Source organism: Lithobates pipiens, unplaced genomic scaffold (genome assembly GCF_037356315.1).
Source record: "Lithobates pipiens isolate NorthernLeopardFrog02 unplaced genomic scaffold, aLitPip1_a1.2 Scaffold_13, whole genome shotgun sequence".
Lineage (NCBI taxonomy): Eukaryota > Metazoa > Chordata > Amphibia > Anura > Ranidae > Lithobates > Lithobates pipiens.
The window spans coordinates 526,497,882-526,514,510 of record NW_027507718.1 but is presented as its reverse complement, the minus strand read 5'-3'; the positions used below and the strand labels follow the sequence as shown (position 1 = coordinate 526,514,510).

General features: G+C 44.5%; 1 protein-coding gene across 2 annotated transcripts in view; it reads right to left on the bottom strand.

The window, feature by feature from the left end:
- Nucleotides 1–16,629, bottom strand: part of LOC143975640 (von Willebrand factor A domain-containing protein 5A-like) — a 79,965-nt gene that overhangs the window by 45,373 nt on the left and 17,963 nt on the right. For both annotated transcript variants that reach the window (XM_077478130.1, XM_077478132.1), the window contains exons 4-11: nucleotides 15,958–16,180; nucleotides 14,675–14,844; nucleotides 14,274–14,415; nucleotides 12,126–12,295; nucleotides 8,807–8,895; nucleotides 3,805–3,949; nucleotides 3,408–3,487; nucleotides 2,033–2,147 (exon numbers count right to left, since the gene is read on the bottom strand). In XM_077478130.1, the coding sequence (XP_077334256.1) occupies nucleotides 2,033–2,147; nucleotides 3,408–3,487; nucleotides 3,805–3,949; nucleotides 8,807–8,895; nucleotides 12,126–12,295; nucleotides 14,274–14,415; nucleotides 14,675–14,844; nucleotides 15,958–16,180 (1,134 nt within the window). The remainder of the gene's footprint in view (nucleotides 1–2,032; nucleotides 2,148–3,407; nucleotides 3,488–3,804; nucleotides 3,950–8,806; nucleotides 8,896–12,125; nucleotides 12,296–14,273; nucleotides 14,416–14,674; nucleotides 14,845–15,957; nucleotides 16,181–16,629) is intronic.

Here is a 16,629-nt window from a genome sequence, read left to right as displayed (position 1 = left end):
CTATTGCTGGGGTGTTCATACAGAAAGTTGGTTGGCTGGGGGTAGGTGCAGGTGTACAAGAGCTCTTAAGGCTAATTCATTTCTTCCTGTAATGGGTTGATTTTTGGAGATGCCATAGTTATATTATTAGGTTGAAAAAGGACAGAATTCCATTTCAACTGGCAGAAATACATTTTGGAAAAGTACTCAGTAGACACAATGAAACGTTCACTGTAGTACAGTAGTAGTTTGACTAACACTGCTGTATCCTCTGCAGAAACCTATTTCTTATGGTAAAGCCTCAGCCTGTGCTATTTGTCACTAGTAAGTTTGGGCCTATCCTTGCTGTTTAAAATTGTCATACTGTTGTGTAATAAATTTGTTTCGAAACACCATTTATCAGTTTAAGGCATTCCCAAATGCCTTATATTATTTAAGGGTTTTATGTGTTTTGAGCGTTGCCCTCAAAGCCTAATGAAAAGGCCCTCTCCCCAGTGTACATTATTTTTATGTAAACTTTTGGTACATTTCTCCCATGGCAGTGCCCAGCTCCCCCTTCCCTTTTTCTGACAATAACTTTCATATTAGTCTTGAACATGGCCAAAACAAACTTCAAAATTTGTCAAGGAATTCATTGGGGTTCGAGCTTCGATGCTAAGTTAGGATTTCTCATACTTTAAGCAGAATTCAATTAATCTTGCCTTAACTGTGAACCACTGAAGGGACAGGAGGCCCTCTGGTAAACGTCAAATGGTAATATCCTTTATTGAAAGTACATGAAACCGCTGTAAAACAACCAGTGTGTTTCGGCCGCCAGGCCTTTATCATGAGCCATGATTAAGGCCTGACAGTCAAAACTCGTTGGATGTTTTACAACTGCTTCATTCAATTTCAATAAAGAATATTGCCGTTTGATGTTTACCGGAGTGCCCACAGTCCTTACAGTGGTTCACATTATATAGAGGCATTGGCAGACTTATACCCCATACACACAAGCTGATTTTTTGTCGGAAAAAACTTGGTTTGGTTTTTCCGACGGAATTCCGCTCAAGCTTGGCTTGCATACACACGGTCACACAAAAGTTCTCTGAACTTTTGACCGTCAAGAACGCGGTGACCTACAACACTACGACGAGCCGAGAAAATGAAGTTCAATGCTTCAGAGCATGCGTCAAATTGTTTTCCGAGCATGCGTAGGAATTTTGTGTGTCAGAATTGGTACAGACGATCGGAATTTCCGATCTGAACTTTTTCCGACCAAAAAATTGAGAACATGCTCTCAGTCTTTTGCTGGCGGAAATTCGGCCAGCAAAAGTCCGATGGAGCGTACACACAGTCGCATTTTCCGAACAAAAGCTCTCATCGGTCTTTTGCTTGCGGAATTTCGGATTGTGTGTACGGGGCGTTAGAGTCTGAGCCCTGGGTGGATCTGGGGATTGAAGGAAGGGAGCAGCGCCGCTACACCGGTCTGCATTGATGACTTTCTGAACTGAACCCCAGCAGTTTCGCTAATCCCTTCTCCTAGCCCTCCTGCTTTAAACCATCCCGAGCGGGGAAGGCTTTGATTATTTCTTACATTTTTAAGTTGCCTGCTTTTGCAATTAGAAGATTCATTCCATTTTGTATTCATAAAAATATAACTCAAGGCTAATTTTTTAAAAACATTTTTTTAGATGGATTATAACCCCTGTCAGGTTTTATTGTTGTCTGTGCCGGCGTGCCGCCCTCTCTATTTGTCCTGTTTACCATTATCATTGAAACTGAAAGTAAAAGAAAATCCCTTTTTGTGGGTTGTCCCCAGGAAAGTAATAGAGTGGGAATCTTCCAATAGAGACACTACTGCAGTTCTGGTGACTTGGGGTCCTCAAGGGATTCCCTTAATCTGTAAAGGATTTCCTCTCCCTTCCTGTTTGGCTAGCAAATGAAGGGGAATATCCACAATGAGACAGCTGTTTTAACCCTCCCTTACTCTATCCAAAATGAAAATAAAAATTTTGCCTATAGTTCTATTTTAAGTATACACTGCATTTAAAGGTCTCCAGTGTACTCTTACCTTGGGTTGCATGCGGTCTTTTCCGGTGATAAACTCAAAGATTCCACTTCCTGCCCGGGCCATGCCTTTAATGAGGGACGTGGAGGCTCCTTCACCGATCCCAAATGTTAAACACCTTCGAAGGGGGTGCAAGTTTAAGAAAAAAAAATCCCTGTTAATGGTTGTAGAGGATAATTACAGATGAAAGCTCTCTAGCATCAGCCCATTCTGAAAAGTAAAGATTCAGCATTTTCTGATGGTCATACATGACACGGGGGGCTGAATGAAAAAAACAGAACCAGCTCCTCCATCCACACATTAAGGGTGGATGGGGGAATCCCCCGCACTGTGTTATCATATTCTGAAAGCGGGGGGGGGGGCTGGGACAAGGGGTGGGCAGGAGGGACAGTCACCCAAGGCAAGGCAGCAGGGCGCCCCCTCACCACATGCAAGCTCCATATCTGAGGTCACAGCCTTATGTCTGCTCTGACAACTACTGCTGCCATGCTGTGCTCCAACTTGCCCACTTTCCACCCCATCTGCCCAACGGCTGATACAAAAACAAACCGTGTATGTGCAGCTGCCTTCAAGCCACAAAAAAAGAAAGATTGGGCATGCATGGTTAATGCACACTCTTTGCCAACCATGGACAGCTAAAGCAAGGGGGCAAAGAATGGGCATAAGGTGATACACACATTCTACAGCATGTATAAGGAGGAGGGCACAGTTCTGTATCCTTGCCATGGGCACTGCACAAACTTCTCCCGGTACTGGAAGGGGGACTTTTTCACTGTGTAAATACACAGATCAGTGCTGTAGCCATTGGCTGCAGCTGCTGATCAAATGGCTTTTTTTTCCAACAGGAGCCTTCAACAGATACTGATTAATAGATCGACTTCTGTTGAGCGGCAGTGGATACACATAGAATGAAATTTGTCTGGGGCCTGCTGAAACTGACAAATTTCGTTCCATCTATTGGCACCTTATGTTTCCTGCCCCCTTGTGCCTTTTGCACATTTCTGTCAGCCAGTGAAGCAAATTATCATAGCGATGGGCTAGTAGGAGAGTTTGGGTTTGTGTCTGTGTGGGGGAAGGGAACGAGGGAGGCGCACAGTCAGAGTGTGCCTGTCAGATAAAAAAATATATTATTCAATTCCGATAAAATTTACCCAAACAATAAAATGGTATCATGCCTACATACAAAGATAAATAAACAAATGCGGCTGAGTAGTGGAGCTTAAATATCAAGTCTGGCCAGCAGGTGGCAGAATTCTCGGGTCCTTTTTAAACAGGCATGTGGTGGAGGATGGTTGGACTCCATGTTACTCATACCGCGAGGATGGATACAGGAGGTCAGATTTTAATTCATACAAAAGGATGGAATATTTATAATTACCGATGTTTCTGAGCATTTTTCTGAACTTCGTCAATCACTTGTTTTGTGTTCCCGACTTCTCCGTCCGTGAAGACAAAAAGCTGGAGAGAGAATAGAGAGGGCATCAGATACAAAAGAACAAGGAAAAGCTGAACAGATCACATTAGATCCAACTTTCTGGCAGTATAAATGGTTATAATGGAGCAATACAGGTAATCAATACGGCCTAAACTTTATTTTACTGTTTTGCCTTGCTAAATAGAATGTATACTGAAGTTATGTTATAGGAGAACTTTAGTCAAAACTCAAAGTCAGACTTAAGAAATTAATAAGTGCTTTGACCCCATAATCCAAGTACTTAGGAGTCCTTCACACTCAACAGTGGCTAGTCTACCAAATGTTTTATAGCCTCGCTGACCTGTCGGGGGTGCTCGGCTCTCCCGGCTGTTTCGTAGATCTTCTTTAGGGGTTGGAGAATTTCTGTCCCCCCAAAGCTGGCGTCCATCTCATTCACTTTCTTCACCGCCTCCTCCATGGTCTGCTGTGTGTACTCCACACTCTCCCTGGGAAACATTTTTTTATTAAGGTCGTATTATACAGTTATACTAATTTTTCACCTACCGTGAAATATATTTCTTGGAGTTCATTGAGGGACATAAGCATTTAGAGGCTGTTGGGTTATACTGCTGCCTACAGGAGAATTAGGATGTTAAACAAAAAACAAACTGCCCAGTATAACCTCCTGCTATGAACATGCCCTGGTTTTGTTGAAAAGCAGTACCAAGAGCATGATGACAGACACAGAGAGGTGGGACCCGTGTCCCTCAATGAATTCCGAGAAATTGATTTTATGGTCAGTACAATAATTCTATTGTTACGGCAGGTATCAGACTCGGAGGCCAGTAGATATAGCAGTAAAATGTTTCACACAGTAACCAGAAAGATAATATACAAGCAGGTTCCCCTGGAGGATGAAGCAGGCTCACCCAAGACATGGGATCTAAGTACCAACCGGTCTTCAACAGAGCTCCTGATGGTGTTGATGGGTTTCGCCAGGTCATGGTCTTCAGGATCACCGCACCAGGGGGTAAGTAACTTGGGGTCTGGTAACCAATGCAGTAGGAGGGATCCAGCAGAAGTACAGTCGATGAACAAGCCAAAGGTCAATAAGAAGTGCAGGGAGTACCTGCAGCTCAAAGAGCAGCCTGAAGGGAAATATGGCTGAAGTTGGCATTAGATGAGGCCTGAACGTTCAGCTGGCAAAATGCAGAGAACATGTTAACAGAAGACTGAGTGGAAGAATTACAAATCTGGGTTCAGTGACTTGTTGCAAGAAAAGCCCAGGAAGCACTTACTGATCTGGTACAATGTGCTCTAAAAGGAAAAGGTGGAAGCCAATCCTTAAAGGGGTTGTAAACCCTTTCTTTTTTGTGTTTTGTTTTTTTTTAAATGTCATACGTATGCTGCGTACACACGATCGAATTGTCCAGCGTACTTAGTCCGCCGAAACACATTTCACCGGACAATTCGATCGTGTGTGGGCTTCAGCGGACTTTCTCAGCATAACTTGGGTTTCAGCGGACAATACGTTCGTCAGTATGCTAGTCCGGCGGACTAAGAATGACGCATGCTCAGAAGCAAGTACGAAAAGGAAGCTATTGGCTACTGGCTATTGAACTTCCTTTTTCTAGTCCCGTCATACGTGCTGTACGTCATTGCGCTAGCAAACGCCGGACTTTCTGTGTGTCCATGTGTGGCCAAGTCCGTTCTGTAGAAAGTCCGCCAGACTATCTGCCGGATTGTTTGCCGGACTAAGTACGCCAGACAATTCGATCATGTGTACGTGGCATTACAGTACCTCCCTTGTGCAGTTCGTTTTGGACAGAGTGGCCCAGATCCACTTCTTCTGGGGTACCCCAGCGGAGCTATCAGCTCCTCCCTGCATTGCTAAACCCCCAAGGAGAAGCGCTCTCCCTGGAGGTTACTGCACGGGCTCACTTCTGAGTCTGGCTTTTGCGTCCATAGACACAGAATGCCTGACTCGGCCCCGCCCCCTGACACCCGAGTCATTGGATTTGATTGACAGCAGCAGGAGCCAATGGCTGTGCTGCTATCAATCTATCCAAATCAAGAGCCTAGACAACTGGCAGAGAGGTAGAGTGTGTCTCCACCATTGGAACGAACAGTCTCGGGTGAATAAAACAGGGGCTGGTCAGTGTCAGAAGTTTTTTTCACCTTTATGCATAGGATGCATTAAGGTGAAAAAACATGAGGGTTTACAACCCCTTTAAGATCATAAGACCATAATGATCTGTCTGAGCCACCTGGAAATGGTGGAATGAAAAGCAGGTTTTCCTTCATGGGGACTATCAGGAATAGCAAAGAGAGAATTGGTCTTTCCAGTGGAATCAGTGGCTGGGAGGCACACAGGCACAGTATTACATCCAGACAATGTAGGGAGATCTTTGATGAACTGGAGCTGAAAAAGGGGACAAAAGCACAAGGTTCTCAATGAGATGAAAAGCCAAAACTATGTCAGGAAGGAAGTTCTGGGCCTAAAAATCACCTTGTTCCTGTGTAGCACCAGAAAGTGTTCTTTACAGGAGAAGACCACCAACTCAGAAACTTGACTGGGGTGATGGCAACAAGTAACACAACCTTGTGAGTGAGAATGGAAAGTGAAATATCCCATATCAGTTCAAAGGGTGAGAAAGAACCAAATTCAGAGCAGATGGGAAGGGATTGTAGACCTTGCAGGAAGTAGACTTCATAGTTTTAAGCTTCATGAGGATCACTGATTTAAAGATGCCTTTTCTTTTCAGAGACTGAGTTTCAACAGCCATGTTGTTAAAGCCAGAAACCATGAAGCAGAGTAATAAATTGTTCTTTGGAAAAGCCAATACCAATTGCTCAGGGATAGACCACGGAGCGTCTGCCCGGAGTCTGATCAATTCAGTACCACATCCACCTAGGCCAGTCTGGAGCTATGAGGATCATTGTAATGCCCGTGAATTCTGTGGAGCAGAGGAGGAAGGAGTTTTAGATGAGGAAAATAGTTCAGGCAGTAACGATCCCACAGAGCCACAAGAACATCCACTGTTTCCACCAGAGGGTCCCTGTAACTGAAGACAAGCCTGTCCAATTTGTTGTTGAACCTAGAGGTCAGGAGGCCAACCTTCAGTATTTCCCACCTTTGATACTGGTTAAAAACACTTTTGGGTCCAGATGTTGCTGGTTTAGGTATTCTTCCTTCAGATTTTCTGTGATCTGAATGTAAACAGTGGACAAGGCTATTATGTGGAGTTCTTGATTGGAGGATATTTGGCATCGGGACTGGTTCTGGAGGAGTATCTGCACCAACCAGTTCCATGTTTCACGGTTTCCTGGAGGCCATCTAATCGTTTTTGTATCAGAGCCATTTCGACCCTTCGGACATATGTCTGTTGGGGTCAGAGACGTCCGGTAAGCCTCAAACTTGTTCCAGGTGGAGGTGTTCACATAAGGGTGCACTGTGCACTTTTTGGATTTCCTGAAGGATATCTGTTATTTCTCTTCACGCTGAGGGCGACTACTGATGATTCCTCATACAAACACTATCAAAATTTCACTGGAGGACTTTGATATAACAAAAACTTTTTTGTTCATTTCTTTTTTTCACGTGTAATATTTATATATACACATATTTAATGAGTATTGGGGTAACCCAATAACTGAGCATAAGTTTATATTTCTTTGTATAGAGGTTATTTTCTGTACATTTATCACATTTATTTTCACTTAGCACAACACTTTGTTATGCATTATGTGGAGTCCTGCCCAGGACGGGATCATTTCTACCTTTTTTGACCCTGAAAGACTTCTGGTTCCTCTCTGATGATTGATGTATGTCACTCCTGTTTTGTCCAGCTGAATACTGATCACATGGCACTCCAGTTAGCGTGTCCAGGTGACAGACAGGTCACTCAAACCTCCAGTATGCTTATCAGGAGATGAGATTACTGCAATGGCCTAGTCCCCAGCATTAAGTGCCCCGGACTCCTTCCTAGTCATAATGGGAACCAGTTATGAGGATCTTCTATAAGGCCAGAAGGAAAGACTTCCCCATTATTAGAGCAGTATACCAGAGGCACTAGGCAGGGACAACCTGATCTCTGGTGCCAGACACATTGATCTGTCCATAATGGTAGGATTTTGCGTTGCAGAGATCTGGAGAGAAACTGGTTTTACTCCTGGACTTAGGAGTCTGAGGTCTGGAAGTATAACGTTTGAAGCTTCTCTTGGGGAAGAAATATTCTAGCTTGGGTTGGATCTAGGCTAAGACCCAGATATTCCAAATGATGAGTTGGTTCCAGTGCAGGACCCAGCCAAATTTATGCAAGCTCTGAGCTACATTGTCAGTCAGAACTTGAACCAACTGTGCCCTTAACAGAAGGCTATCCAAATATCCCACCTGGGAGCAAAGCAAGGCTAGCACCTTTGTGCTGGGGATCCACAGCAAGGCAAAGGAATTGCTAATGTGGTGGAAAAGTGGGGACATGTAAGTATGCTTTCTTGATGTGCACAGAGTCCAAAAGGTCTCCCCGATCTTTAACATTTGAAAACGTTAAATAGGTTGGCTTAGAACCCCTGGAACTGTTCTGCTACAGGAGTGGAGCAATGAACCCCTGCCCCAGAAGACCCATGCAGGTTCCACAGAAAGCTGGTTATCTGTGTGGTGACCCAAGCAAGTTGAAAGACATGAACTAGGGAGGGAGCTGAGAGTGGAATTCAGCTTGTACCCCATGGAAACCACCTCCTGCACCCACACATCTGCGATACTGGCTATACGAATACCTACAAAGGTTAACTTACTGTATGCCCCCCCCCCCCCCACCCACCCACCCCACACACACTTTAGAAAGTGGGAGTGCCACCTCATGCTGAAGAAGATTTATCGGAGGGTTTGAGGGACTTAGATATAAAGGTTTTCAAAAAGGACTGGAAACCAGGTTTAGGCTTGACTTTGAAGGTTACTGAGAGTAACGAAAAAAGCCACATCCCAAGATAAGCCCTAGACTTTTTCTTCTGGGGTAGATGGGTACTCTTGCTTCCAGTTGTATCCTTGATGAGGGCAGTCAGGGCAGCTCCAAAGGGTCCCCTTGAAAAGTATGTAATGCAGACATTTTTTGCATGGGGGTTCACAGCCTAAAATTTTACCCAAAGAGTGCTCCTCATGTTCATGGACAGGAGGCTCAAGCAGGAGATGAGATGAAGAGACCTCTAGCAAACGGTCTCTGTAGTAGTTGAGAGATTACCAATGAGCTGACAAGTTTCATACAGCCATAAACCAGTTTTAATATCAATATGCATCAGCCCATACTATAAAAAGGTTCATCACAGACTCAGACCTTGGAATAAAACTGCTTTACTTTTATACTCACAGGAAGAAAGCCTCAAAACGGGAGCCAAAGCCATAAATATTAAAGTAACACCCGAGAGGTAAACTCTTCAATAGAAGAACCAGCGTCTCCTGTAGAGGAAAGACAATACATGGGGTGACTTTACAGGAGAGAAATAGCGAAAGGCTTGAATGTAAATAGCTATACAGTATATTGAACACAGTTTTATTGGGCAAAAGTTAGCAGCATAGTTCCCAACTGTCCCTAATTTCGAGGGACTGTCCCTGATTTGGAACAAAGTTCCTTTCTCCCTCTTTCCTCCTCATTTGTTCCTCATTTTGGTCGTATCTATATAGTTGTATATAAAAATGTACTATTCATCTATCAAAAAGTGTTTCCCTGTGCTAAAACTTTCATCCAATTTCTAAATTGCTGCATCTGTAAATTTCAAAAGCCAACATAAAGGAATAGTAGTAGTAAAAAAGCACTTTTTGGTTTAACCAATATATTTTTTGTACAATTCTCCTTTAAGGGGGCATGACATGGGAAGTGTCCTATGCCTATATACTTTTGTTAATAGGTGTCCCTTATTCCCACCTCAGAAAGTTGGGAGGTATGTATCAGTGATGTGCCACAATGGTCAGGATTTGGCCCAGCTATTTGTATTAATGACAAGGTTGACAGTGGCAGCCTCTCCTTACCTACTTTGCTGAAAATAAGCTTGTTGTTCATAGAGGTCAATAACTTAAAACTGAAATTTATGCTCACAGCTTAATGAGTTGGAAGATTGTCTTCCCCTCCGTCTGCCTGTTCTGATCAGAGGTATATTTACCGTATTTATCAGCGTAAACCACTCACTTTTTCCCCTTTAAAATCAGGGGGAAATTGTGGGTGCGTGTTATACGCCGATTCGCTGCCTCGGAGGGGAAGAAGGAATCTCTTCCGAAAAAGACAGGGCATGACTGTGAGCAGAGCTGAGCATAGCCGAGTGTGCTGTGTACTCGGCTAGGCTCGGCTCTGCTCACAGTCATGCCCAGTCCCGCATCCTAGAATTTACGTCCTGCCACTGGACCGGTGTTGTGTTCATCATAGGAGTTAGGCCAAGGCGTGGGACTGCGAGACGAGCCGAGAGGAGCCGAGTACAGGGGACATCCGGGTCTGTCTATCTCGGGCTGCATTGATGGGTATCTAAGGCTGCATTGATGGGTATTTAAAATGTAAGTCTCTTTTCCTTAAACTTCCCTCCTAAAAGTTTTTTTTCCTTCCCTTCTAAACTTGGGGTGTGTGTTATACACCGGAACGTGTTATACGCTGATAAATACAGTACTTTAATCACTTAGCAACCGGCCAATAGCTGAATGACGGCTACAGGGCGGTTTCTTAAAGCGGTTCTGCACTCATAATAAAACATTTGCCCATTCTGTTGCCTCTAGTTCATATATTTGATAATGCCACCTGTTTTTTTTTTTGATTCACCTACCTTTTGTAATCCGTAGTAGTTTATTTTCATCCCCTGCGGCGATGGGCGGTCTCTTGCGGGGATCAGCATCATTTCCTGCTGAAGCCCGCACTGTCTCCTGGGATCTCGTTCAAGTAATCCCAGGAGACATTGCGGCTAATGCACCCGACATCTCGCGAGATTTGGATCTATGAACTAGAGGCAACAGAATGGGCAAATGTTTTATTATGAGTGCAGAACCGCTTTAACTCTGGGAGGGCGTGCTATGACGTCCTCCCAGAATTTCACTATCACGCTCCCCCTGGGGCGCACACCCGAGAACTTCACGGATCACAGTGAACGGCCGCTGATTGCGGCCGTTTACCACGTAATCGTTCCGTCAAATGACGCCATGACATGTAAACAAACTGGTGTGATTTCCGGTTCCTCCCTCCCCTCTCCGTCCAGTGTGAGTGGAGAGGGGAGAGATAGGTGGCAGCAGAGCTGTGGGCTGCATGTGTAGTGCCCACAGCGCTGCTCAGTGACAGATCCATCCATCCATGCTCACCCATCCATACTCTGCATACCCAGCAATACTCTGCATGCTCTGCCATACTCATCCATCCATACTCAGCATACTCATCCATCCATCCTCAGAAATACTAATCCATTCATCCATCCATGCTCAGCTATCCCATCCACCCCCATTCATAATTAGCTGTACCCAGCCATACTCAGCCATACTCAATCGTACCCATCCATACCCAGCCATACCCAGCTGGACCCAGCCTTCCTCAGCCATACCCAATTGTGCTCAGTCATACCCAGCCATACTCAGCCATACCCATCCATTCCATCTATACTCAGCCATACTCAGCCATACCCAGCCATACTCATTCATGCTCAGCCATCCCCATCCACCGCTCATCCATCCCCATTCATGCTCATCCATGCCACATCCATGCCACTACAGTGCCTCACATCAGTGTAATAGGTAGTCAAATTAGATTTGAAACGTATGTCCCTAGAACACCTGATGGTGCTCCCTGCATATTGGTCCTCTGTATGTGGCCACACTGTGGAAAAGGCTCACACATGTGGTATCGCCATACTCGGGAGGAGTAGGAGAATCTATTTTGGGGTGTAATTTTTGGTATGTACATGTTATGTGTTAGAAATATTGTGTAAATGGACAACATTGTGTAAAAAAAAATGCGTTTTCATTTTCTTTACACATTTTCCAAAAACTTGTAGAAAAAAATGACACGTTCAAAAGACTCGATATGCCTCATAGATTATACATTGGGTTGTTTTCTTTCCAAAATGAGGTCATTTTTGGGGAGTTTCCATTGTCCTGGTTCTCCAGGGCCTTCAAAAATGTAAGAGGTAGTCAAAAAATTATGTGTAATTTATGTTCCAAGAACGCCTGATGGTGCTCCCTGCATGTTGGGCCTCTGTATGTGGCCACGCTATGTAAAAGTCTCACATATGTGGTATCGCCATACTCACGAGCAGCAGTACAATGTGTTTTGGGGTGTAATTTGTGGTATGCATATGCTGTGTGTGAGAAATAACCTGCTAATATAAAAATTTGGTGAAAAAAAAAAGAAAAGAAAATCTTGATTTTGCAAAGAATTGTGGGGAAAAATGACAACTTCAAAAAACTCACCATGCCTCTTACTAAATACCTTGGAATGTCTACTTTCCAAAAAGGGGTAATTATAGGATGCTAAGTGCAACAGATGATGCTGAGCACTAAAGGCACTTACATAAGGGACAACCCATGCACACCCCCCCCCCCCCCCAATATGCTAAGTGACGGTTTTTTCCTGAATGTACAACTGTTTAGTATTTACAACAGAGGTCCTGATACACTTCTTCATTCCGTCAGACTTAGATGGTCAATTTGGGCAATTTACTAACCCTGGCACTATGAATCCTCTGTGGGGCATTTGGCTCAGAATTCATTGAACACTCCATACTGCCAGACCGGTCTACAAGGAAAATAAACTCGCCGCAATTGGACTGCTCCTGTCCAGCTGGGAAACTCGGGTAGAAATTCAACATGGCCATTGACTCCGCCATAATGGACCCTACAGAACACAAGGAGAAAATACGATTAGAACAAAGAGACTGAGAAAAATATGATTCCAACATTTTCAGAAAAGCTTTTACAAAGGCCACTGAACTATTTTTTTTTTTACAAATAACTTTTTATTCGTTTTATACAATGCAATACACGTCATGCGTTTCACTGTCGCATTAAAACAACAACAAAGTGAACAGTAGCAAATAGTCCATGCCCATCGACCTACAGAGTATAGCCACCTGGAGTAGGTATGGACCAGGCCAAGGAGGCTCTTCCGCGGTCGTCAGGGCCTTCACTGAGAATCGGTATACAAAGCCACATATCACTGTTTCCAGTGAGGGAGCCCATGTTACGGAAGCAGATATCAACTAATGCTACTATATGCACGTACTGATCATTATCGTCAAAGCTACTCTTTAGAGAAGAAGTAAAAAGGAAGGAAGAGAGAGCTAGAAAAGAGAAAAAGAAGGAAGTACCAAGTGAAAGAAAAGGGGGAGGTCGAGGGGGGGGAGAAAGAGATAGGGGAAGGTAGTCACCGTAAGTGGTCCATGCACCTGGTCATGTCCGATCCTCCCGAAGATTCCAGGGACTCCATACCAAGTCCACTGAACGATTTTAACGGCCTTTGCCCCTAATGGCCTTCACCCCTGTCACAGACTGTTGTTATTACCAGCAGATTTGTGTCTTTCACCAACAGAGTCATTTAGGGCAGAGGCGTAACTAGAACTTTTAGGGCCCCCGATGCAAGAAATCATGAAGGCCCCCCCCCCCGGCCCCTGACCAGGGCCCTTCCCACTGATCCTGGGGCCCTTTACTCCCATCGTGGTACCCTTTATTATGGTCCTGCAGCGGGCCACATTCCTGCCATCTTGGGGTCCCCCCGCGGTGGTGAAATGCCAGAGCCCAGTTGCAAATGTGACCTTTGCAACCCTGGAAGTTCCACCACTGGTGTCAGTAGCTTTTTATTTTTGTTGTTTTTTATTTTTTATTTTATCATTTTGGGGGGCTTTGGTGAAATATCAGGGGTCTAAACAGACACCCGATGTCTCACTTTTGAGACAACGAAAGGGACTGAGGACAGATTTTTTTTCATTTTACCATTTTGGGGGGCTTTGGTGAAATATCAGGGGTCTAAACAGACACCTGATGTCTCACTTTTGAGACAGAGAGAGGGCCTGAGGACAGATTCATCAGTTCCTATCTCTGCAGCCTCAGCTACAGAGAATGAATGGACATAGCCCAGTTTCCAGTTCATTTATAAACTGAAGCATAGTAAACAGTTTACTATGCCTCCGCTATAAATTGATAAAAAAAAGAAAGAGTCAGTGAGCAGGGAAGGGGGTGAGGGGGGACCAGAAAATGACACAGGGGCCCAGGACAGCACCACAGGGATAGGGAGGCGGCGGGAGCGGCATGTGGAGGAATCAATGCCCACCATTTCCCTCCTGCACCCGTTGAACATCAGTGGGAGGGAGAAAAAGGAAAGCAGGCATTCAGCAGCTGCATGGACGGATTGGTTCCTCTACATTTTGCTTCCCCCGCCTCCCTCCTATCCAGGCATACAGGGGGGCCGGGTCGCAATGACAATGACACGCACGCCCCTGAGACAGACATTCTCTCCACTGTCTTATGTGACTCCGCTCCTGACACTTTTCACCCAATTGTCTTAATTGCAGGTCAGCTACGCCCATTGCGTGAAATGCATCAGCTGGCAGAGTCACATCCGATGGTGGAGAGAATGTCTGCCTGACCTGATCTGGTATCAATAAAGAAAAATTCTGTATTCCTAGAGTAGCGAAGGCTGATCCGAGAGCCTTGTTCTCCAATGGTTGGCTGTCGCATATGTTTACCTGGAGCAGTGTCATTTACATTCATATGTAGCATTTGTTGTAATGTAGACATTGGCACAAAGGAGCGCTTTTACTGTAAGTCATTATACCGGGACGCAGATCGCTAGATGTCATGTCAGTTTGTTTTGTCACCTGATGGCCTCGGTCCAGATTCCTGGGCGGCGTCTGTAGCTCCAAGCCCCGCCTCCACAGTGACACTGGGTTTGTTCACATCCATATAATAAGCCAATAATTCTACATCTCGATCAAACTTGTGCCCCTCGGCCAGTGACACCTACAAAAGGGGAAATGACATAATTGTAAGTAATTCATCATCTTCAGTTTATTGAGGGGTGACATGAACACATGAGAGGACTGCAAAATTATAACAAAGGTATTTCCTTTTTCAAAAAGGAAACGTGTTTTGACATTTTCTTTCATGACATACAAGACTTGACACATTTTAGTCCCGTCATTGTGTAGTGGAATGTTGTAGATCTCCTATGTAGTCCACAAAAGAAATGAGACTTTATACTATATTGTGTCCCGCTCACCTTGGCGCTGGTCTTGTCACTATCCGTGTACTCCAGGGGGGTGATGTTACATTTGGACTCAATCTTGGCGATGCCGTACGTGGACTGGAAGTGAGCGTTCAGGCTCAGCGTGTACTGGATCTCACCAATCGGCACCTGAGGACGTGTGGCTGTTATGCTCACATCGTAATCTAGAAGAGATAAAAAAAGGTAATATTTCAGGGTTCAAAGTGCAGATCTAGTGCTTCACAATGGTGTCAGTGAGAGGAATAGTGCCTCATAATTGGTGTCAGTGGCAGGAACTATGCCCCACTATAGCTGACAGTGAGGGGGAATAATGCCTCAAGGGCTGGATAAAAGCATGTAAAGGGCCACATCCAGCCCCCCAGTCCACAGTTTGGAGACCACTGCTCTTGATAACTAGAGATAGGTTACCTCCTGGACGCTGCTACAAAGACTGAGCTAAAGAGTTTTGACATAGTAACGAGTGCCATATCATTGCACTGTGCAGCTAAAGTACCCCACAGCTCCCTTCATCCCTATCCAAGTTTAATCAGCAATAAATCTACAAAAGACAAACCCCTAGAGTGCTTAGTGAGCCACAGAGTGACTGTTGCTGTGTACCTAGACGCCACTGCCATGCCTGGGGAAAAAACACAAACCAGCAGCCCAGCAGGGGTGAACGCTACAATAATGGAGTCCAACAGTTCTAATAAATATAGTAGTTTTCAATACTCCGCCCATAGCATACTCATAATTAGTCTTCAGAGATAGGGACCTACCCAAAGGTTGTGCCACAGCTCTAAGGTAGTACTCTGTGGTGAACTAAGACAGCACCCTGGAAAGCACCACAAGCAAAGCCCAGTGGCTGAAGGTCACATTATCCACATCACTGGAGGACACACCAATCAGGATAGCTGCATAAAGAGACAAGCTCATGCAGTGTATAGATGAAGTCTTGATAGAAGCAAAAAAAATCTTGAAAAACAAAAAATGGCTGATCTGCCCGACTGCACACAGAAGTTCTGACATTTAAGGCTCAAGTATTTGAAATTCAATTGGCTGGGTTTGGTGCTTCAGAAGATAAGGTCCCGTGTAAAACGGGGGTCTATGATGCCAAAGGCTCCACAGGTACAGAGGAACTAGATTAAAGGCTAACCCAAGTTTCTTAGCGTCTGCACTTGTTGCTTTAGAAACATTTTAGGTCATGTCAAGTTCACTTTAGGGTTAGTGGTCCTTTCAGAAGAGCAAATAAAAGCATTACATTGAAAGAAAAAAACTGCACTGCTTTGTACTCTTTGTACCTTTTGGGGTGTATCTCGGGTTGAGGATGGCCGGGAGTACAAAACGCACAGCTCCGTCTGCCTCCACTGGCAACTCCCGCACATATTTTAAGGTGACCTCGGCCTCCTGGCCAGGAGGAAGATTCCCGACACTGCAGCTAAAGATGTCTGCCGAGCTCTCATCTTCTTCCAGGAGGAAGGCTTGTTCACCTCGGCTGATGGCCTCATCATAGGTCTTGTGAGCCTGGAGAAGAGTAGGAATAGCAGTAAACCTGGTACTTTTGTATAATTTAAACACTTTTTCAGCAATTTAGATCTGTGAATATGATCTATGTACACAGTTTCCATTTTATATACATATACATATATATATATATATATATATATATATATATACAGTGGTGTGAAAAAGTGTTTGCCCCCTTCCTCATTTCCTGTTCCTTTGCATGTTTGTCACACTTAAGTGTTTCGGAACATCAAACCAATTTAAACAATAGTCAAGGACAACACAAGTAAACACAAAATGCAATTTGTAAATGAAGGTGTTTATTATTAAAAGTGAAAAAAAATCCAAACCATCATGGCCATGTGTGAAAAAGTGATTGCCCCCTAAACCTAATAACTGGTTGGGCCACCCTTAGCATCAACAACTGCAACCAAGCGTTTGCGATAACGTGCAATGAGGCTTTTACA